Source organism: Panulirus ornatus, chromosome 41 (assembly GCF_036320965.1).
Source record: "Panulirus ornatus isolate Po-2019 chromosome 41, ASM3632096v1, whole genome shotgun sequence".
Lineage (NCBI taxonomy): Eukaryota > Metazoa > Arthropoda > Malacostraca > Decapoda > Palinuridae > Panulirus > Panulirus ornatus.
In genome coordinates, this window is record NC_092264.1 from 2,748,519 (window position 1) to 2,771,177 (window position 22,659).

Sequence of the window (22,659 nt, forward strand, 5' to 3'; positions counted from 1 at the left end):
TCTATTAGGCTGAAGCTGGATTAAGTTGCATTAATTACTAGTTTAATGGCTGTGTACTTTTGAACAAAGACCTACTTGTTTTTGTTGCAACTAATTTGACATTTGATATATATAATATTACCCTAATTGGGATATACTCTGCATAGAGATTTGATGTTCTTTTGTGGTCTTTTAAGAAGAGACTGATAAGCTGTTATCTCAGTTTTAGGATTCTTTCCTCTTAATAGTTTTGTCGTCCAAGAAACAAAGTTTTTCATGTTAAGTCATGGAACAAGTTGATAAGGTGATATAACCTTAATTGCAAGAAAGTTTAAATTAAAAAAAAAAAATGGTATAATGCTGACATCTTAGGTTGTTTTGGTAATTTAGAGGTTGCCATCTTGTTAGAGTAAGGTGTTTGTCTTTCCATTTCTTCCTAAAATGTTTAGATTGAACAGTGTGTCTTTAGTTGGACATTGGATTTGGAAAATGAGAGACTCTGTCATCTTGGACTGATGGAATCTTTTTGTTGCAGTAATGAACACTGATTTTTTCTTTAAATGTTTTGTTCTTTTGAGAATTCCTGTTTGTGTACCAGTATATCAGGAAGTCTACCTTCCCATAGGTTTGTCTTCCCATCACATTAGAATTCACATATAGCACTTGGCTGTTGGAGGACTCATTTTGGTAGAAGACTTTTTTCTCATCATGCTGGTCTATAAAGTATGAAACCTTGACATTCCTCCAATGCACCCCTCTTTTCAGGTCTTTTCTTCCACTGACCATTTAAAGAATTGGACTTGGGTCATCAGGGAATATGGCAGGTAAGTGCAGTACAGCACATTGATTGTTGACATGTCATTTGTTGATAGATGGGTCTTTCACCTGAAACTTTCAGTGTAGTTTTTCATCTGCGTTACTTTGAACACACAAATGCTTACAGTTGTACATAACACATTAACACAAGAAAGAAAAACTTATCAAAGTTTTTCCTTTGCAGAATATCTTGCAGGCAATTGAGCTTGTGGCTGTCATTTGCTCCTTTTTTAATGATATTTGGTTATTTATCTGTAATGCTGTGTGTGTATATTAAGAGTGGATCAGGGTGTTAACTCGATGCTGTAACTTTGTATTTTTATGAAAGAAAAAGGAAATCAGAAAATAGGTGAATTTTGTAAAGAACCAACACTTGAGATTTTACAGATTTCAGAATATTATGATTTTAGTGATAAGATAAAGGTAATTTTGTGGAGAAACTGTAATGTAAAACACAGTGTTTTGCATTGATTTAATTGTTTTCCTTCTTTTCTTCCAGGAGGAAGATGATCTTGCAGTAATAAATGTTCGTGTGGAAGATCTCATGTCTGCTGGGTCAGGGGAGGTGGTGCATCATCAGACATTGATCATTGTGGTTGGTATGTATTTAGTTTTAAACCACACTGAAGATTGATTACTCATGTATACACGTATGAAAGTTGACACTGGTGGTATTCAAGGGTTTAGGTTGGCATGGAAGGATTTAGTCTTGTGTTCAGTAATCTAGATCTATGTTTAAGCTTTGTTTACATAATTCTAAGAATTTAGATAAGGGTCAAGGTTCTTTGATTTTGGCAGTCAGTACTGGAAATGGAACACAGAAAAGCTTCCACCAGGGATTAGGTTGAGTATGGCACTGACCCATTGACTGTAGGACTTTCCAAGAAATGAAAAAAAAAATCTTTATTATATTTTTTGTTATTTAAAAGATTTAATTTTCCAAAACGCAAAATTAAAAGACAATACAGTGGATATGTACTCACCTATATGATGACGTTCACACATGATTATTCTTTCAGGTGGGTCAGGGCCATTGCTACAGCCAATTTTTCCACCTGTACAATGTATCCCTTGTCATGTGACACAATATGTGATGCAATATGTGTGCATTTATGGTACTACATTAGTGTCAGAGTTTCCTTACACTTGCTTATTTCCTGCCCCAGAAGTTCCTTCTATCTTTATGAGGCTCCTGCAGTAGTCAGCATGCTGGCCACACTCACTAGTTGGGACCACAGGTCATAAAGTGTTGTGATGTTGTGTGTGTATCTTTGGACAGAGTACAGGGCAGTTTAGTTGTTGGTGATTGGTGTTTTCTTTATGGTAGTTGCAGCATGGGCATGGAGGGTCTTGGGATATACTAAAATGATGTTTATTGTGTTGTAGTGAAGGATTATATCCAGAGGATATGTTAGTCTCGGGAGTGTGGTTTCTATGGGTGTACGTCTGGTGAGTTGGAGTTTAAGACTGAGGTGAGAGGTTGTTTTTTTTAGTGCTTGTTGGGTTATTTCAATGTTTATGTGTTTTGTCAGTGTTATGTTCGTTGGGATGGTGGGATCTGTGAGTAGAGTTGTGTGGCAGGAGTAAGCTTATTATTTCTGCTGTAGATTGGTAGTTAGTCATAGAGTGGCTTATCTGTGAGGGGTTTAGTGCTCTTGCATAGAATTGACAGCCGAACATGTTGAGGTGGTACTTATTGGAAGCAGAGTGCCACGGAATTCTCTTCTGGGACAATTACTCTCCATGTAAGTTAATGAACTCCCCAGAATATGTGTAAAGATGCTGGAAAGGTCATGAGGGTAGTGAAAAATGTGGAGGATTGCACCACCCTTCAAGGGCACCTCGACAAACTCTAGAGTTGGTCTGGTATGTGGTTAATGAAGTTCAACCTGAGGAAGTGTAAATTAATGAGGAACAACCCTGGAGCAGGTAGTAGTTGGTAGGCAGCCAACGACCAGAGAGGTGTATTACCAGTACTACCTGCCTGGCTATCGAGAGAATTAGTGATAGCTGCTTAGTGAGCCAACACTAATGGTTGTCAAGTTGCACTCCTCTAACCAAGGAAGCTGTCTTTTCTTTCTGCCTCACCTACATGGGGATTACTGGCATTCTGTCCAAAAAACACACAATCTCTCCATGTCATACATAACATTTGACAAAACTTAACTCACAGAACTCATCCTTCATAACTAGATTTTCCTGCAGTGAGCACTGTGTGCTAGCCCTGCCTTTTGGCAAAATGGGAGGAGCAATAGATAGAAGCAGTAAGTAGGAACATCCAGGGAGGAGCATTGGTTAGAAACGTTAGGTTGAAGTAGTAGGAAGGAACATTAGGGAAGAGCATTAGGTAGAAGTAGTCATTAGAAACATTAAGTAGGAGCCTCTGAAAACAATGTACCAGAGTGGCCCTCGGTTGGTGGCCTGTTACAGGTGAGACACTAAAGGGTAAGAAGAGGCACTGGAGTTCACATGTTATAGAGAGACTATTCCTGTGGTCAACCCTTTGAGGGAGTTCTAGGTGGGAACAGGAGTCAGAGATATATAGATAGAATAGAAATTGACTTATCATACATGTGAAAAACAGTGAGTATGTTGTTAGGGACCTTGGACTAAGTCCCATCCTTTTCTGGTAAAATGTCGTATGAACAAGCAGGAGGCTATGTAAGGGATGTTAACTTTTGAGTGACTGAAGGTACTGCACTGCTGTGACACATCATTTCTTTATGAAATTAACCTTTGTATTATTTTTTTACTGCTTATAACCTGTAACATTCACTCTATAGTGAGTTATAGCATGATAAAATTTACCCTGTTGATAGTTCTTTTACTTTTGGTTTCCACTGCACATTTCAGTCTACTTTTTGTAAGTATTCCTACTCAGTCAGAGGTGTTAGGCATAATATGTCTAGGATCTGCAGGTGATCATATGTTTACAAACATTTTTGTGTGTTTTTTGTACTGTGTAGTAATTAGAGACTTTTACTCTTCTTCCCCCCAGAAACATTTGAGACAGAGCTGCTACGGTTACAGAATTCTGGCTTCCAATTGGTTGATGGAACACCAGTTCAAGATCTCCCATCAGCAATGAGGTCAAGGAGACTCCGCCAGGTCTGTCTTTTCCCATATAAATGCAAAGTATAGGTTTTGAAGTTTTATTAGCAATAAATCAGCTGCATTAGGTACTTGATTTTTAGGTATTTTATATAGCTCATCAATTTTAAGTGTTGCTAATAGAAGGATTGAATGAATAAGATAGATTACTTTGTAAAGAAGACCCATCAGTTATTCAGTACTTTCTAGACCTGATATTAAAGTTGCCATGTAGGCTCCCCATCTCTTTCAGTGATCTTGGGACACTTTCACAGCTTTCCACTTTAATGCATTCCTCTTGGGCACATCCTTCTTCCTCTGTCCTTCCATCCTTCATGCAGCTTCATTATTATTCTACTTCCAAAGAAGAGAGAAAATTAGTCACCTGCATCAGAAGCAGGACACACTAATACATGCCACCAATTTTTCATCGGATGGTGCAGGTTTTTGTAGGAGCAGATATAATCTTCCCAAAATGTGAAAGAAAGTACTCTGTTTGGAACCTTTGAATCCTGAGGATTTAAGATCAAAGGAATATGAATATGGACACCCAGAAATTTACTACGCTATGGCAAATATTGTATCTGAAAATCGGGTGATGAGAATATGTAAATGAAGGCCAGCACAGTTTGGTATCAGGTAAAAGCATTCAGACACAAATTCTAGATCAAAAAGCTATTAGAGAAGGCTCAGAAGAGGTCAGCAACTATGGAACCAGATTTGAGGGAGCTTAGTTACAGGGAAAGAATCAAATTTCCCCACCATGGATGAAAGAAGAATTTTGGGTGACCTGCTCACAATCTTAAGCTTTTAAACATTCATTCCTCTTCCCTGTACACACTGCTACTTTTCAAAAAAGAAAAAAAAAGAAGAACAGAGAAGGGGGCCAAGTGAGGATGTTCCCATAAAGGCTTAGTCCTCTGTTCTTGGCACTACCTCACATATGTAGGAAATGGCGAATGTGTACAAAAAAAAGTGATTTGTATATTTGCATCCAGCAAGCTGCTTTTCATATTTCATCTGGCTTGCTTTTGTATGTTTGATGTATTTTTGATGAATTATCATAGAAAAGAATTTCAATAACCACATCGTATTGTAGTTTAAGTCATTGCAATTGTATCTTTCATTGGTTGGATGTTACTTGATTTTGTATTTTAACAGCCTCATGGCTCTTATCCCTGTTCTTTTTTCTTACCTTAACCTTATTGAAGAAAAATACTTATTTATGCAGACTACATCTATTTAATTTTGCAGTTTCATGATTGTGGAATTTAATGTTATACTAAGATATAACAGATTGAGTATTGATGTGTTTTAGGGCTGTATATATTCAATCTTCCTTAGTATTGATGTGTTTTAGGGCTGTATATATTCAGTCCTCCTCAGTTTTGATGTGTTTTAGGGCTGTATATATTAAATCCTCCTCATGAGAATGAAGCTCATTATATTAGGCAGATAGATGTTTATTTAGATTTAAAAAGATTGATATTTACTTGATTCTACAGTATTTGTAATTTGAGCTTTATGACGATAGGAAAATAACACTGCAGTTTGGGTATTGATTCTGTTTTACTTATTGCTGTGAATCCTGTCTTTCACCAATTTAAGTACAGAGTCTTGCTAAACTTTGAATGATGAAATGTGCATCAAGTTAAGATATGTTCTTATCTATACCACAGTAAATTCCCATCATCTTTTATTTATTTATGTTCTTATCTAAACCACATTGAATTCCCATCATCTTTTATTTATTTGTAATTACCCATTATCTTCTCATACATATATATTGTAGATTTTTCGTGAAGTAGCGCAAGGTTTTTAGATTTAAAGAATGGCTTTGTTTTGTTAACAGGTGGTGAAGCAGATGTGTGCTCTTCTTGGAAATTTAGAGACAACTGAGGTATCAGATGCAATAAATTCTTTGGTTGCTACATGCAGAATAATTCAACAGAGTCAGGTAAGTAACTATGCTGTACCAGCAGGGTGATGATTTAACTATTTATGAAGTATTGGTTTATGTATAATTTTAAGAAAATTCAAGTTACTTTGATATCCAGTTTGGTAGAATGATATATTAGGATGCTCCATTTAATGCCTAAACAGAGGCCATGATCAGAAGATGACATACAGGGGGAACAGCACATGATATTAGTTGATGGTCTAACATATCTCACTGCATTTTGAATATACAGCTGACTTTTTGTAACATTAGTACCATATAGAGGGCCTTTGGTTTCCAGGAAGGTACAGGAAATATTCTGCTCATCACATTACAACCTCCTTTGTAGTTGCATAGCCATTTACCAGCATGTCGTATGTACATAGCAGCCCTTTGGAGAGTATGTAGACTGATATGTATGTTGGTGGGAAAGTGAAAAAGAGGAGCTTGAGAAATGTAAATGAATTAGTGACAAAGAGAGTGATTTAAGCATGATTATTACTCTTGAAATGAGATGTTGATAGCTTTTTCCAAATCCTGTGGAACTCTTCTCTCATACATTGATTTGCTGTGCAAACGTAGCATCCTACTATAAAATCTCCATCTTTTTTCAATAACTTTTCCTGCACTTCTTTCTACCAATTGTTGCTTAAGCTTCTGTTATCTAACCCATTATCTAACCCTTTTCATTCAGGTTTTCAGTAGTCCCATGCAGGTGCTCCTTCTTTCCAAAATAGAGTTTATCTTTAGCATTTTCTCAGCACTGAACAAATTTGAGAAGTATTCCCTCCATATATTGTAGATTTCATGAGGAACACATATTAGAATTGAACCATCCTTATTCTTTTCTGTGTACGTAGGTGGTTCCTCAAGTTCTTATATGCCTTGGCCATGTTATACATAGATTTTCATATATCATCCATATCTTTCACTTGTCTTTTCACAGTTTTCTCTTTTAGCTGTTCATTCAGTACCTTATATCATTTTCTGCTTTTATGTAGTCTTTCTAGAAATCTTACTCCTTTTCACATATAATTTGAAATCTAAAATATTTTTGTTTTACTGTATCTTTTACCTCTCCCATTCCAGCACAGTTTTTTTTCTGTATTGCTATCTCTGATTTATTTGGTAAAGGCAGTCTTCCTTGTACTCTCCATGATTCTATGCTTAAAAATTTTCCAGTCATACTAGATATTTTGAAATACATGTTTCTGTGTTGGTCTCACCCCTCTGCTGCAGCTCAGTCTTGTAGTGCAGATCTTGCTATTTTTGACTGCCTGCATTTCATTATACTTAAGATCAGCCTATGATTAAAGTCCAGTGAGACTGAAAGTATGCTTTATACATCACTGATAATTCCCTTTTGCCGTGAATGTAAGATCTATTGTATTTTGTACAAATTTCAGCCATCCTATCTCTACTTATGATTATCCTTATGCAAATGCTGTGTTCAAAATGGTAAACATTATTAATCAGATGTTCTTGCTTTTGGTTCCAGTCTCCTATTCTTCAATGTTGCTTTTGGTTCCAGTCTCCTATTCTTCAGTGCTCTATTAAACTTTCATTTCTTTTTTCACAAACTACATGGGCATTTAGATTTCACATTATTATTTTCCATCCATCTGTTATATTGATGCCAATTTGTACAAAGCATAGACTTGTATATTTCTGATCCTTCTTTTTACCATCTTTAAGGTTTTAGATGATTCTTTTACTCTAATCCTTTTTGCCATTTTGAATTTGTTGGCAGGTTGTATGTGTTTGCATATCCCTCATCCCTGGATTTTCATCTTGTACACTGACAGCTTCTCTAGTCTGTATTCTATTATCATCACTACATCCTCCTCCTTCCCATTAAGATTACTTGCATTTATTGATGCTATTCTTATGATTCTTGTCCTTATTCATTGTCAATGTCATTGTTTTTGGTCATCATCCAAAGAAATGATATGTTATTCTGAGACTTAGGATTTACTTGTCAAATAATAAGTATTGTACAATCTGCTTGGTATGGAGGTTGCTTCCAATATTAGTGTTACCAGAAGTAACACTGTGGGCAAACAATCTCCCCTTGTCACACATAACACATGAAAACACAACACACTTTTCGGAACTCTAGTTCCTGGTGTGAGCGCTTTGCATTTACGTAGCCTTTTGGCAGAATGATAGGAGCGATGGGTTGGACTAGTGGATATGAATATTAGACTGGAGTATTAGGTAGAAACATTAGGTGGGAGCATTAGGTAGAAGTAGGTTTGAACATTAGGTTGATATATTAGGTAGAAGAAAATGGTAGGACCATTAGGTTGGAGCCTCTAAAAACACTGTGCTGGGGTTGCCCTCTGCTTGTGGCCTGTTCAAGGTAAGGCTCTTAAGGCTAAGAACTGGCACTAGAGTTTACTAGGTGTGGAGACTCTTTTTTGCCATGGCCACCCCCTTGAGAGAGTTCTTAGAGGGAACAGGTATCAAAGTTATAGATTGATAGATAGATAGATATAATGTGGAAAAAACAGTGATTTATTGTACCTAATGATATTGGCCTATGTTGAGATTAACAAATCATATGTCTTACTTGTTTCTGCTACTGGGCTGTATATATTGATAAATATATGTAATTTATATTCAGTACATTTGTGTAGTACATGTATATGTATCCCTGAGGATAGGGGAGAAAGAGTACCTCCCACGTATTCCCTGCATGTTGTAGAAGGTGACTAAAAGGGGAGGGAACAGGGAGCTGGAAATCCTCCCCTCTCATTTTAAATTTTCCAAAAGAAGGAACAGAGAAGGGGGCCAAGTGAGAATATTCCCTCAAAGGCTCAGTCCTCTGTTCTTAATGCTACCTCACTAACGCGGGAAATGGCGAACAGTTTAAAAAAATGTAGGTTTTGTATTTTTATGTCATTTGGTATTTTGCAGGGTATTCTTGATGGTGAGGAAGACATTCCTGGGCAACGTGTGCTCTCTACAGGCTCTCATGACTCTTCTAATCCAGAAGACTTGAAGCATATGTTGCGGGATACCCTCAGTCGCCTAGCGGGTGCAGTGAACAATTTCTTGAAGATGTATGCTAAAGCATTCAGGGTGGACTTCACTGTTGACATGACAGTTGACCCCACTCAGGGTAAATTAAAATCTTTATCATTTATGTTACTATTTGACAGCTATGTGATTGGTAGCTTTTTTTCCCCAATATACTTTTAATAAAAGGATCAGTAAGTCTGTCTGTGACCCATTAGCTTTATCTTAATCTTTGATGATAAAGCATGATGTCTGTGCTATGCTGAAATATTGACATATTTCTTCAGTTCTGCAGATTATTGCAGTATGACACTTTTTTATTCTTGAACCTCATCATTTGTTTTTTCCACTTCATCAATCTTTTTCAGTATCTATATATAACTTGTACCAGATGCTGTTTCACTTATTTTATCTATTGGGCAAGGATCAGTAGAAGTATGCACTAGGTCATACCTTCTTCGATATAGCTGTGGCCTTGACCACTTCAGCACAATATCTTCAAACAACTTAACCTTTGTGGATCAAATAATTGCAGTCCTGAAAAAAAATTAATGCTTCCAATTATATGATAGAAAAAAATATTTCCCTAAGCCCTTCCCTCCACAGGATTCATAGGCTGAAGCCAAGATGCAATCACAATAAAATTTTGCTCTCTGAAAAACAATTTATTGGTGTAAAGAGTATGCATGTATAAATTTTGAGATATACTAGTTGTCACTGGTTGGTTGTGTTTTTGTTATTATAGATAGGATAATCTGACGGTTTGATAATTACAGTAAGAGTGATTGATAGTTGAACTAGCCTTAAGGTGATACCTAACCGGAGAAGTCTCCGGACGAGGGTCACACACAGATAATGTACCAGTAATTACAAATTGATTGTCACTAGTAGATATAATGGGCTTTAGGCATGGAGCTCATTTGAATTCATAAAGCCCAAAGAATTTTTTTTTTTTTTGTGCAGTGCAAAACAAGAGTACTTGTATATACCCACTAACACCCTTGAACTATAAAACAGTAGAATCACACATACAGCTCCCAGGTGTCTAACCAGAAAGCAAAAAAAAAAGTGCTCACAGAATCACCACCTCTCTTGCAGCACAAGTATAGACAGAATTACATCATGAATGTTGGAAATAAGAATAACGCTCCTTGCAGGATGATTAATCAACTCGAAAATATATTCATGTACAATGATTTTTTTTTTTTTTTTTTTTTCGCTGTCTCCAGCGTTTGCGAGGTAGCGCAAGGAAACAGACGAAAGAAATGGCCCAACCCACCCCCATACACATGTATATACATATGTCCACACACGCAAATATACATACCGACACAGCTTTCCATGGTTTACCCCAGACGCTTCACATGCCTTGATTCAATCCACTGACAGCACGTCAACCCCGGTATACCACATCGCTCCAATTCACTCTATTCCTTGCCCTCCTTTCACCCTCCTGTATGTTCAGGCCCCGATCACACAAAATCTTTTTCACTCCATCTTTCCACCTCCAATTTGGTCTCCCTCTTCTCCTCGTTCCCTCCACCTCCGACACATATATCCTCTTGGTCAATCTTTCCTCACTCATTCTCTCCATGTGCCCAAACCATTTCAAAACACCCTCTTCTGCTCTCTCAACCACGCTCTTTTTATTTCCACACATCTCTCTTACCCTTACGTTACTTACTAGATCAAACCACCTCACACCACACATTGTCCTCAAACATCTCATTTCCAGCACATCCATCCTCCTGCGCACAACTCTATCCATAGCCCACGCCTCGCAACCATACAACATTGTTGGAACCACTATTCCTTCAAACATACCCATTTTTGCTTTCCGAGATAATGTTCTCGACTTCCACCCATTCTTCAAGGCTCCCAGAATTTTCGCCCCCTCCCCCACCCTATGATCCACTTCCGCTTCCATGGTTCCATCCGCTGCCAGATCCACTCCCAGATATCTAAAACACTTCACTTCCTCCAGTTTTTCTCCATTCAAACTCACCTCCCAATTGACTTGACCCTCAACCCTACTGTACCTAATAACCTTATTCACATTTACTCTTAACTTTCTTCTTTCACACACTTTACCAAACTCAGTCACCAGCTTCTGCAGGTATAATACAGGTATATGTGGAGATGTCAAGGATGCCCGTAAGAGATTTGCACCCTTATGTTATGTTATAGTTTTTGCGGTGTTGCTGTTACAAGCGATGTATAGTTCTGATGGAAAACCATGAGCAGTCATCTTTGCTTTTTAAAGAAACACTAAAAAAGAGTACCACAGACCTCACTTTGTATACCTGGAAATACTCATTAGGAGCCTCATATGCTTGGTAATGCTGCAACATGAGTTAAAAACCACACTGCATTCATACACAGTGACTCAGCAGGTTGATTTATGTATCATTTTGATCTAAAAATTATGATGTAGTTAATCATAAGAACAGACTTTAGTTTTTTTGAACTTTTATTTCCATTGTGCTCAACAATTGTCTTATTAAAGATTGAGACTATAATTGATGGAAGGGTAGTGTTGTCACCTAAAATTTTTCACTTAACATACAGTGGTTTAGTGTTCAAGCTATGCCAGTAGTTAGGAAGTTTATTGAATCATCCATAAAAGTCTTATGAAATTTGATGTTGACTTGAACTTTGGTGTTATATCAGAGAGTTGTTTTAGGAATTAACTTATTCCCATGTAGAATTGATTAAAGTGTTGTCACTGTATGATGTCAAGTTCCTTTTCTGAAACATATTGAAAATCCATCCTTTCCAACCCATTAGAATCCATTGAACTCCATCGAGGATGCTTAGGCACTCCTCAGTAGCCAGTTGTTGACAATTTGTTATTCAATATTATATACATAGGTTGTACTACTCTTTATAGATCTCAAAGAATTTGATGGCTGACATGTTTCCCCTTATGATTTTTTAAACTTCCAGTTTTTCAACCTCTTGACACTCTTTGAAAATCTTTGTTTCACACTGGTAATCTTGCCAAAAGTACCTCCCAAGTTGTCTTATGAACATGCAGTTTTTTTTTTAGATATAATTCTTCTAAAATAATTTCTAAGATTTTGTTAGATTTTTGTTCAATTTAAAAGATTTTCTCTTCCAAATTTGAATTTAAGCTGAAGTATGTATAATTACTTTCATGTTTTACAGAGTGTCGAGATATTCAAGATGTTCGAGAAAAAGTTTTAGTAAAGGTTCAGGGACTTCATCGCCTTGAACTAGAATGGAAGTATGATGAATACTTTGTAGAGGCACAGCTGTTTCATGGCTCAAGATGCATTGGCCAGCCTGTACATAGTCAAACCAAGAAAGTTGTTGATGATCCCAAGTTTTATCCAAAAGTTATCTTTATTGAATGGTAAGAATCCATGCCTGTTATACGTTATTTGTTTCTTGGTAGTAGGTTGACAAGTTGTCCACTTATTGTTATTTCTTAAGCAGCTACCTTCTCCTTAGTGAGGCAGCATTAGGAACTAATGAACAATGGCCTTATTTGCAAACATACTCTGTGTAGCTTAATGTTTAGTATATTGAAACCAGAGCACCAAAGACTATTCCATGGATTATATTGATTGCTTCATATGTATGCCCTTCTACATCCCATTAGCAGTATATCACCTCTTGTATACTACATTGATCACCTCATTTTATCCTATGCATGCCTCTCAGCATTCCAAATGTTCAGGCCCAGATATTCCAAAGCCTCCTCCTCTCAACCCTCCCATGTCTTTCTTGGTCACCCTCATAGACCATAACATTGTACAAGTAACTCTCAACCACAGAGTATAAAGGAATGAAGACAGAATGCAGTATTGGAGGAAATAAGTGAGTTGAGTAATGAAAGTACAGTTTTAACAAAATATAGTGGAGTGAGGTTGATGTTCTGATAACTTATACAAACTGAAATTAAATTTTCAATAGCATTAGTGAAAAAACTATCACAACACTTATTTCATAATTGAATAGGTTAAATGATTATGGAATTGATGCTGTGTAAAAAGAATAATGATGTAAAGCAAAGGATATTGAGAGGGAGAACAATCAGTGGATGAATAGAAGAAATTGAAAAAAAAAAAATATCCAACAGAGTAAAAGTATAAGAGATTGGGGGAAAAATAAGAAGTGCTGTCAGGGAAATAATGGATTCGCAAAGTGAACAGAAAGTAAATGTGGAAGAAGTAACTTGTGGAACAGCATCTAAAATTTCCATTCTCAGGTGTGAAGAAAGTAAAGAACAAAAAAATTGGAGATTTGGCCTTTAATTTTGGAGAAACTTGAAACTATCCGAAAGAAACTGCCTTATGCTATTGAAACAGTGTACATTATTGTTTGGGCTGGAATAGAAACAAGATATAGATGAATTATTTAATCATTTTACAATGAGCATTCCTGTACAGATATTGAATTGTTGCAGGAAAATAATAAACTGAAGCAATTCACCAACTTATATAGAGAAGTTAACACCAAGTCTTATTAGAATTACAGCTATATTTTCTTAGAAAGACAAGATGAAAATAGGAAAACCTTTGGTTATGTTAAAACGTTGACCAGTCCAGTATGGGAGATATATACTAAGTGGCATATATGATACCATTACTTGAAAGAAGATCATATTTATTACCAAGATACTGTAGACAAGAGAGTTAGATTGAATATGTGTAATATAAACCTAGAAGAATTGATGTATTTTTCATCCTCTTGACTCCCTCCAACCATCACTCGGATCTCATTTACCAGTTTAGAGAAAAGTAACAGAACCAGCCTTCCACCCAAGATCCCTGCATCAACCCATACAAGCCTGTACAAACTGTTATGAGAGTAGCCCCATGGAGATTAGAATATATGTTAACCTCAACCTTGTTATATTGTATAACTGTTAAAAACCCTCAACCTTACATTTACAGCCTTTTATTACTGGATGTTCATTTAAGAATTTGCCGTTAGTTTTGCACCTTGGTGCAGTCAAGCTGTGCTTTAGTGTGCAACAGTTAGAGTGGTGAAATAATTACATTATTTTCTTTCAGGTTGGATTTAGGGGCTCGCATCAATACACTTCCAAGAGAGAGTCGTCTAGTCTTAACAGCATTTGGCTTGAAGGTCATTGAAGCAGAAAATAAAGGTGAACAGCCTCAATATATCAGAGAAGAGTTAGGATGGGCTGCTATACAGTGTTTCTCCTTTGAAGGGTAAGTGAACCTTTGCTTCATATATACAAGTATATAGGGATAGGGGTTAAAGAATACATCCCACATATTCCCTGTGTGTCGTAAAAGGCGACCAAAAGAGGAGGGAGCGGGAGGCTGGAAATCCTCCCCTCCCATTTTTGATTTTCCAAAAGAAGGAACAGAGAAGGGAGCCAAGTGAGGATCCTTCTAAGGCTCAGTTCTCTGTTCCTAACGCTACCTAGCTAATGCGGGAAATACGGATATGTATGAAAAAATGTATTTCCTACCCCAAGACCTCCTTCTATGGGGTCTCCTTCAGTGCTGAGGAAGCTGTTCAAGTCTTTTAGGTTGGCAAAGTGAAGGAAAGATAGTATGAGACAAGATATGTCGAATGCTTATAGTAAAGACTAGAAAGACTCAAAAAGTTGATGAGAAGAAGATGTTGCATTTCCTTTAGATAGGGGAATTCTTCACCTCATGAGTCATACTTCTGTTGATTATGGTCAGAAGTGAATGCTGAGTGCATGGTTTGAAAAGCTACTAAGTGGCAATGAAAGTTGAAAAGATAGTGCCCTATGTGTATAATAATTTCAACCTCTCCTCTACAGACAGTTAATTACAGATAGGTACCTACTGATACACACATACATGCGAGTGAGTTCACTTGTAAACAGCAAATTTTGTTTGTTTATAGTATTGCTGTAATTATTTTCAATTATCTTTTACAGGCACCTTACCCAGGGGTCTCATCTTCTCACTTTATGGCCAATGGCAAGTGACAGGAGGCTTGGTCCTGCTCCTTATTCATCAGACCATCCTCAGGCCCATGGCTGTCCTGTTCTTTGTAAGTTCATGGCTTCGCTGCATGATTTGTAACAGCTAGAGAATGGATGTGAATGAATGAGGCCACCTTTTCATTATTCCTGTTGCTACCTTGCTAATGCTGGATATAGCAAACGTGAAAAAGATATTAACCATTATTGTAATATCTTCAGTGGTATTTGAATGATTTATGTTGTAGTTTTTGCCTATTACAAGAACTAAACTTAATGTAATGCACAGGTTATAACTTTTTTTCAGCTGTTGACTTGTTGGACTTCAGTGGGGAGGTTGTATTCCCTGACATTATACCATTAGAGCCAACCATGCTTGAATTCTCATCCCTGGACGTTAATACTCAGCAGCTTCTCTCTGACATCATAGAGAGAGACATCTTTACTTTCAATAAGTATGTTGTATTTAAAATTGCTTTATCATTTGAATGATGTGCATTTTTTGAGGGAAGTTGTATGCCTAACTTTTAAAGTACACTGAATATTGTACAGTTTCCTAGGATTTTTTCTAAGGCTCCAATCATGGACAGAAGTTCATATCAAGGCACAGCCTTAACTGAAATATGGAGAGATCTATGAGAGGGAAAAAGAAAAGACAAAGGAAAGTAATTACAAATTTTGAGTTTTGGAGGAAGTGAAAAAAGTGTCTTTTGAAATGTGCCAGGTCATAGTTGTTGGGAAAGACCTGAGAAAGTAGAGGTCTAAAGCTTCAAGGTGCAGTTTCCCGAGTATAGCCTGGTCTAGCAAGAGGTGGGAGCACACAAGCAGCCAGCTCTCAGAAGCAAAAATCAAAGTTATGCCTATAGAAGAGGAAAAGTGAACTAACATTGTGGTGTAGGACTAGTAAGGTCAAGTTTGGAAGTTAGCCTGGGACAGTTTATAAGTTGGACCACTTTTGATTACGTCGAATAAGAATGCAGAGATAGAACCATCCCAGAAGTGAGAACAGTACTTCATAAAAGGATGAATCAGTCCTTTATATAAACAGAGCAGCTGTTTAGAAGAAAAGTTTCAACATCTGAACAGGACACCCATATTCTTAGAGGCAGATTTAGCTCTTTCTTTGATATAGGGTTTCCAGGTAAGAGTGGATGTTACTGTAGTACCAAGTATGTTCGTTAAGTCAAGAGGCGGAATTACAGAATCATCAAAGGAGAGACTGAGAGATGTCAGGAGTTTTTGATAGATAGATGGGTAGAAACTGTTTCTTGGAGGCATTAAACTTAACTAGATTTTGTGTACCCCACTGAGATATCTTGTCCAAGTCTGAGTTTACTGAGGAAGCTGTGTCAAGACGAGATGCAGGTTGAGTGAGAGAAGAGGGAGCAGAATTTTTTTTTGAAGTATGTTAATGAATGTGGTGTTGAGTCATCAGCTTATAAGTGCATTTGATTATTTGGGGAGGAGAGGAAATCATTGAAAAAATGGAGAAAAGGTGCAGGGGTGCAGGGGACAGGACAGAACCTTGAGAAATACTGCTGTTATGGAGGAAAAGTGGGAGGTTCATCTATCAACAACCTCAGAGATAGATTGACTTGAGAGGAAGCTAGATATGAAGGAGCAAAGTGATGGAGGGAAGCCAAAAGAGGGGAGCTTAGAGATGAGACCCTGATGCCACACCCTGTGAAAATCCTTGGATATGTCAAGGGCAGTATGCAGAACTCCACAAAATCTCTCAGTGATGGTGTCCAGATATTTGTAAGATAGGAAAGGATATCACCTGTGGATCTTGTTTTATGGAATCCGTACGGTTGATCAGGGAGAAGAGTGTGAGTTTTGAGGTGTCTGAGGATATGAGGGTTGAGGAGGGATTCAAAGACTGGAAATGGTAGATGTCTCAGCAATAGGATGATATGGGGCAGATTGGTCACTCTTCTTAGGGATATGATGTATCAATGCATGCTTCCAAGGAGAAGGGAAAGTTTTGGTTTTTAAACAGAAATGGAAGAGACGAACAGGCAGACATTTGTGTACAGGAGCTCATTGTTTAATTTGCAAGTATTGATCCTGAAAATTCTTGCTCTAAGTAAAACTAAATGTAGCCAGCTTTACCTTATATCTAATAATATGCAATGGGGATACATTCCTAGGGAATATTTATGGACAAATTTTCTCACATATGTTGTTGTGTGTGTTTATCAGGTACATTAAAGATTATCAGAGAAAAATCACATTCCTCACTTATATTGGAGTGCATCCACTCTCATATTGTATTAACACTTTCTTTTTATGTCAGAACTGAGTTTTTATGTTTTTTTGTGTCATTGGTACACCTAGTAAATGCTGGGCACTTCTTACTTTCATCTCATGTAGGTTAGTGTGTATAACTGTTTTCTTTCATTTATACTGCTGACACCAGGCTAAGCAGCTTTATCTGGTTGAATATCAGATTTTTTGAAGTGACATTTGCATTGAACTAGGTTTTATACTTAATAAAGTAGTTGTGTCAAGACAAGCTTTCTTTACTTAAGTTCATAAATTTTTGTAAGTAATCTGAACCGTACTTTTATTTATTTATTTATTTTACTTTGTCGCTGTCTCCCGCGTTAGTGAGGTAGTGCAAGGAAACAGACGAAAGAATGGCCCAACCCACCCACATACACATGTATATACATACACGTCCACTCACACACATATGCATACCTATACATCTCAACGTATACATATGTATACACACACAGGCATATACATATATACACATATACATAATTCATACTGACTGCCCTTATTCATTCCTGTCGCCACCCCGCAACACATGAAATAACAACCTCCTCCCCCCACATGTGCGCGAAGTAGCGCTAAGAAAAAACAAAGGCCACATTCGTTAACACTGAGTCTCTAGCTGTCATGTATAATGCACTGAAACCACAGCTCAGTAATAGTGTTGTAGGTATTACATTCTTTCTCATTAAAACAAAACAATTAGGTTATTCTTTAGATCTCCCATCATGCACCATGTGTGTCTCCTCGTTTCTGCTTGCTGTCTTCATGGTCTTTCTCTTGCCTACATTTTTGATGTTCTCAGTAATAGTATTGTAGGTATTACATTCTTTCATTAAAACAAAACAATTAGGTTATTCTTTAGATCTCCCATCATGCACCATGTGTGTCTCCTTGTTTCTGTTTGCTGTCTTTATGGTCTTCCTCTTGCCTACATTTTTGATGTTCTAATTCACATCTTCCTGACAGGTATAGCCTGTCTCTTTAGAATATGATTTCCATTTCTACAAAATGTCATATTATAAGTCTCCTTATCTTCTTTCTTCTTCATGTTTATCCTTATTAAAGACTTTTGTGTGTGTATAATTACATGATCAATTTGACAAATATCAAGTAATCTGTATTTATTTCATGTCTGAATACTTTTGTTCCTCACATTGAATTTTCTTTTTTCAGGGGTTCTGTAGAAGAGCGTGAAATTCTGTGGGAAAAACGACATTACCTGCATGAAGAACCATTTGCATTAGCCAAAGTGTTGTTGGCGGCTCATTCATGGGATGTTTCTTGTCTGCCTGACCTTCATTCTCTTGTAAAGAATTGGGCCTCACCAGCACCTGCAGATGCCTTACACCTTCTTTTGCCATGGTGTGTAAAAGACTCTTGATGACTGTTTTTAGCGAGTTAACTTGGTACAACTTCAATACTTATGGAAATATTCATAACCTGAGGATCCAGGTTCATGGAAGGGTATAGGATGGGATGCATTGTTCTGTAATAGATTTTTGCTTATCATATCCATAGCCCCTAGTTGTGCTTGAAAACATATGCCAGGAGAAGTATGGGATTGGTAGAATAATAATCTGCCTGTATCTTTCTTTTCAAATGGGTAGTTGTTACTTTTTCTTTAGATAATTTTTTTTCATAATGATTACTTATTCATTTCTAAGATGTTTCTTGTATTCCCATTACTTAGACAGATACATCCATAAGTTTGAGTGATTTTTTTTTTTTAAAGAGACTAGTGTTTTTATGTGTGTGTCATTCTCTCTGAACATCGGAATCAACAGATATAGTTTTCTGGATTGAACTAGTGGGGATCTTATGATATCTAACAAGAAATTATAATTTGTTCAATGAGATTTTAGTATTAAGGTAGTTTTTTAATAATAGAATGTCAGGATTTGGCATGGTGATAATTGAAGTACAGGATTTACAGGAAGCTTTCAAGAACTAAAATATCAGCATTGGGAACTAAACTGTTAACTTTGAATCTTTTGACATTTTATGATGCCAGGGATGGGCAAGGTTTGTGTCAGTTGATAAACCCCAAGATGTGCACCACTGATTGCATGGAAGACATCTGGCTGATATAGACATTTGATTCATGAAAGCCTTAAGCCACACACCGTATATTTAAGAATTATGTAATGTGTGTTGAATTGTTAAGAACATCTCATTGGATCACAGTGGATTGGTAAAAATTTTCCTAATCATCCAAAGCCACTCAGAGTTGGGTTTCTTTTAACAGCTTTTAAGTAAAATGTCAGTGAGATGAGTGTAAAATGTGTGAATTTATATTACGAAAGTCTCCAAATGTTTCACCTAAGTATATTTTGATTATTTGAATTCACAAAAGAATTTTCATGGTTGATAAAGTATTTTTTGTATGCTTGAAGTTTTGCAGACAGTGTGGTGCGTGCCCGTGCAATAGAATGGATCAGAGGTCTTGGATCTGATGAGTTGATATCATTCTTGCCTCAGTTGGTGCAAGCAGTAAAACATGAAGCTTGGGATATATCCCCTACAGCAGAATTGTTATTGGAACGTGCACTCACCTCACCCAGGCTTGCACATCACCTGTATTGGCTGCTCAATCAGTGCCTTCCTTTACAGGTGTGTAAAATTAAAATGGCAACATTGCAGAAATATTATAGAATTTGAATTATCCATATTTGTTTTAGAAATGAAAATTAAACTAATAGGAATTTTCAGAGAAATTAGAATTTATTCAGATTTGATAATGATGTATCTTGCAATGATGTTTGCTGCTGTATGTAAATTATATAATGTATGTATATCTTTCTCTGTCTCCCCTTTTTTCTTGACTGTATCACTGTCTTGTGGAGATGAGGGTGATGCTTTGTCGAGGTTTTTGAAAGGAGGAGACATTGTGGGCAAGAAGAGAATGGTGAGAGTGAGTGTGCTTGGAAACGAGAGTTGTATGAGTAAATACCGGTTGAGATTGAGTGTAGAATGGCAGAAAGTGAGAACAGATGAGGAGAGGGGAGTGGGTGAGGAATGGGAGGTATTTATGGAAGCAGTGATGGCATGTGCAAGAGATGCATGTGGCATGCAGAAGGTGAGAGGGCAGATTAGAAGGGTAGTGAGTGGTGGGATAAAGTTGCTAGTGAAGGAGGAAAGAGAGGCATTCAGGCATTACTTACAAGGAAGGAGTGCAAATGATTGGGAGATGTATAAGAGAAAGCAGCAGGAGTTCAAGAGGAAGATACAGGGGTTGAAAAAGAGGGCAAATGAGAGTTGGATTGAGAGAGTGTCAGTAAACTCTTGGGAGAATAAAAAGATGTTTTGGAAGGAGGTAACTAATGTGGAAAACACAAGAGAACAAATGGGAACTTCAATATTAGGGCCAAAAGGGGAAATGATAACAGGTAGTGATGGAGTGAGGAGGAAATTGAGTGAGTATTTTGAAGGATTGGAAGGAGTGGTATTGGGTGTTTTTGTCTAGGTAGTATGCAAAGTGAGAGAGTCATGGGGAGTGGTTTGGTGAAGAGAGAAGTGGTGAAAGCCTTGCGAAAGGTGAAATTTGGCAAGGTGGCAGGAGTGAATGGTATTGCTGCTGAATTTATTAAGAAAGGGGGTGACTGTGTTTTTGATCGGTTGGTGAGGAAATTCGATATATGCATGGATCGTGGTGAAGTGCCTGAGGATTGGATGAATGCATGTATAAAGGCAAAGGGGATGAAGTTGAATGTTCAAACAACAGAGATGTAAGATTGTTGAATATACCTGGTAAATTGTATGGGAGGGTATTGATCGAGAGGTTGAAGGCGTGTGCAGAGCATCAGATTAGGTAGGAGCAGTATGGTTTCAGAAGTGGTTGAGGATGTGTGGATCAGGTGTTTGCTTTGAAGAATGTTTGTGAGAAATGCTTAGAAAAACAGATAGGTTTTTATGTGGCATTTATGGATTTGGAGAAGGCATATTATAGGGTTGATAGAGATGCCATTCAGAAAGTCTTAAGAATGTGTAGAGTGGGAGTTAATTTACTAGAAGCAGTGAGAAGTTATTATTAAGGGTGTAAGGTGTGTGTACGAGTAGGAAGAGAGGAGAGCGAATGGTTCCCAGTGAAGGTCAGTCTGTGGCAGGGGTGTGTGTTGCCACCATTGTTGTTTAAATGTTCATGGATGGGGTGGTGAGAGAGGTGAATGCAAGAGTCTTAGGGAAAAGGGCAAGTATGCAGTCTAGTGACGATGAGAGGGCCTGGAAAGTGAGTCAGTTGTTCGTTGATGATACAGCACTGGTGGCTGATTTGAGAGAGAAACTGCAAAAGTTGGTAAGTGTGTTTGGAAAAGTGTGTGAAAGGAGAAAGTTGAGAGTAAATATGAATAAAAGCAAGGTTATTAGTTCAGCAGGGTTGAGGGACATGTTAGTTGAGATGTAAGTTTGAATGGAGAAAGATTGTAGGAAGTGAAGTGTTTTAGATATCTGGAGTTGGACATAGGAGTGAATGGAACCATGTAAACCTGAGTCATAGGGTGGGAGAGGGGGCAAAGGTTCTGGGAGCAATGAAGAATTTGTGGAAAGAGAGAATGTTATCTCGGAAAACAAAAATGGGTATGTTTGAAGGAATAGTAATTCCAGCAATATTATGTGGTTGCAAGGCATGGGCTATAGCTAGGATTGTGTGGAGGAGAGTGGATGTGTTGGAAATGAAATGTTTGAGGAGAATATATGGTGTGAGGTGGTTTGATCGAATAAGTAATGAGGTAAGAGAGATGTGCAGTAATAAAAAGAGTGTGGTTAAGAGAGCAGAAAAGAGTGTGTTGAAATGGTTTGTACATATGGAGAGAATGAGGGAGGAAAGGTTGACAGAGAGTATGTATGTATCAGAAGTGAAGAGAACAAGGAGAAGCAGGAAACTAAATTGGATGTGGAAGGATGGAGTGAAAAACGATTTTGAGTGATCAGGGCCTGAACATGCAAGAGGGTGAAAGGTATGCATGTAATAAAGTGAATTGGAATGATGTGGTATATTCAGGTCAGTGTGCTGTCATTGGACTGAACCAGGGCATGTGAAACATCTGGAGTAAACCATAGAAAGGTCTGTGGGGCCTGGATCTGGATAGGGAGCTGTGGTTTCGGTGCATTACACACAACAGCTTTTGTATGATTGTAAGCAGATGTGGCCTTTCTTACTCTGTTTTCTGGTATTGCCTCTCTTACTCTGTTTTCTGGCATTGCCTCGTTGATGCAGGGGGTGGTGATGTTTCCTATGGGGCGGGGTGGCAAAAGAATGGATGAAGGCAAGTTAGTATGAATATGTACGTGTGTATATATGTATATGTATGTGTCTTGATGTTTATATGTATATGTATATTTACATTAAGTTCGTATATGTATATCCCTGGGGATGGAGAGAAATGATACTTCCCATGTATTCCCTGCATGTCGTAGAAGGCGACTAAAAGGGGAGGGGGCGGAAACCTGGAAATCTTCCCCTCACATTTTTTACTTTTCCAAAAAAAGGAACAGAGAAGGGGGCCATGTAAAGATATTCCCTCTAAGGTTCAGTCCTCTGTTCTTAATGCTACCTTGCTAATGCAGGAAGTGGCAAATA

General features: G+C 37.5%; 1 protein-coding gene across 2 annotated transcripts in view; it reads left to right on the forward strand.

The window, feature by feature from the left end:
- The window catches only part of LOC139761616 (phosphatidylinositol 4-phosphate 3-kinase C2 domain-containing subunit alpha-like), a 90,879-nt gene that overhangs the window by 39,842 nt on the left and 28,378 nt on the right, over positions 1-22,659 (forward strand). For both annotated transcript variants that reach the window (XM_071685874.1, XM_071685875.1), the window contains 10 exons: positions 1,295-1,394; positions 3,794-3,903; positions 5,738-5,842; positions 8,744-8,948; positions 12,014-12,221; positions 13,888-14,049; positions 14,757-14,872; positions 15,109-15,256; positions 18,258-18,446; positions 19,478-19,694. In XM_071685874.1, the coding sequence (XP_071541975.1) occupies positions 1,295-1,394; positions 3,794-3,903; positions 5,738-5,842; positions 8,744-8,948; positions 12,014-12,221; positions 13,888-14,049; positions 14,757-14,872; positions 15,109-15,256; positions 18,258-18,446; positions 19,478-19,694 (1,560 nt within the window). The remainder of the gene's footprint in view (positions 1-1,294; positions 1,395-3,793; positions 3,904-5,737; positions 5,843-8,743; positions 8,949-12,013; positions 12,222-13,887; positions 14,050-14,756; positions 14,873-15,108; positions 15,257-18,257; positions 18,447-19,477; positions 19,695-22,659) is intronic.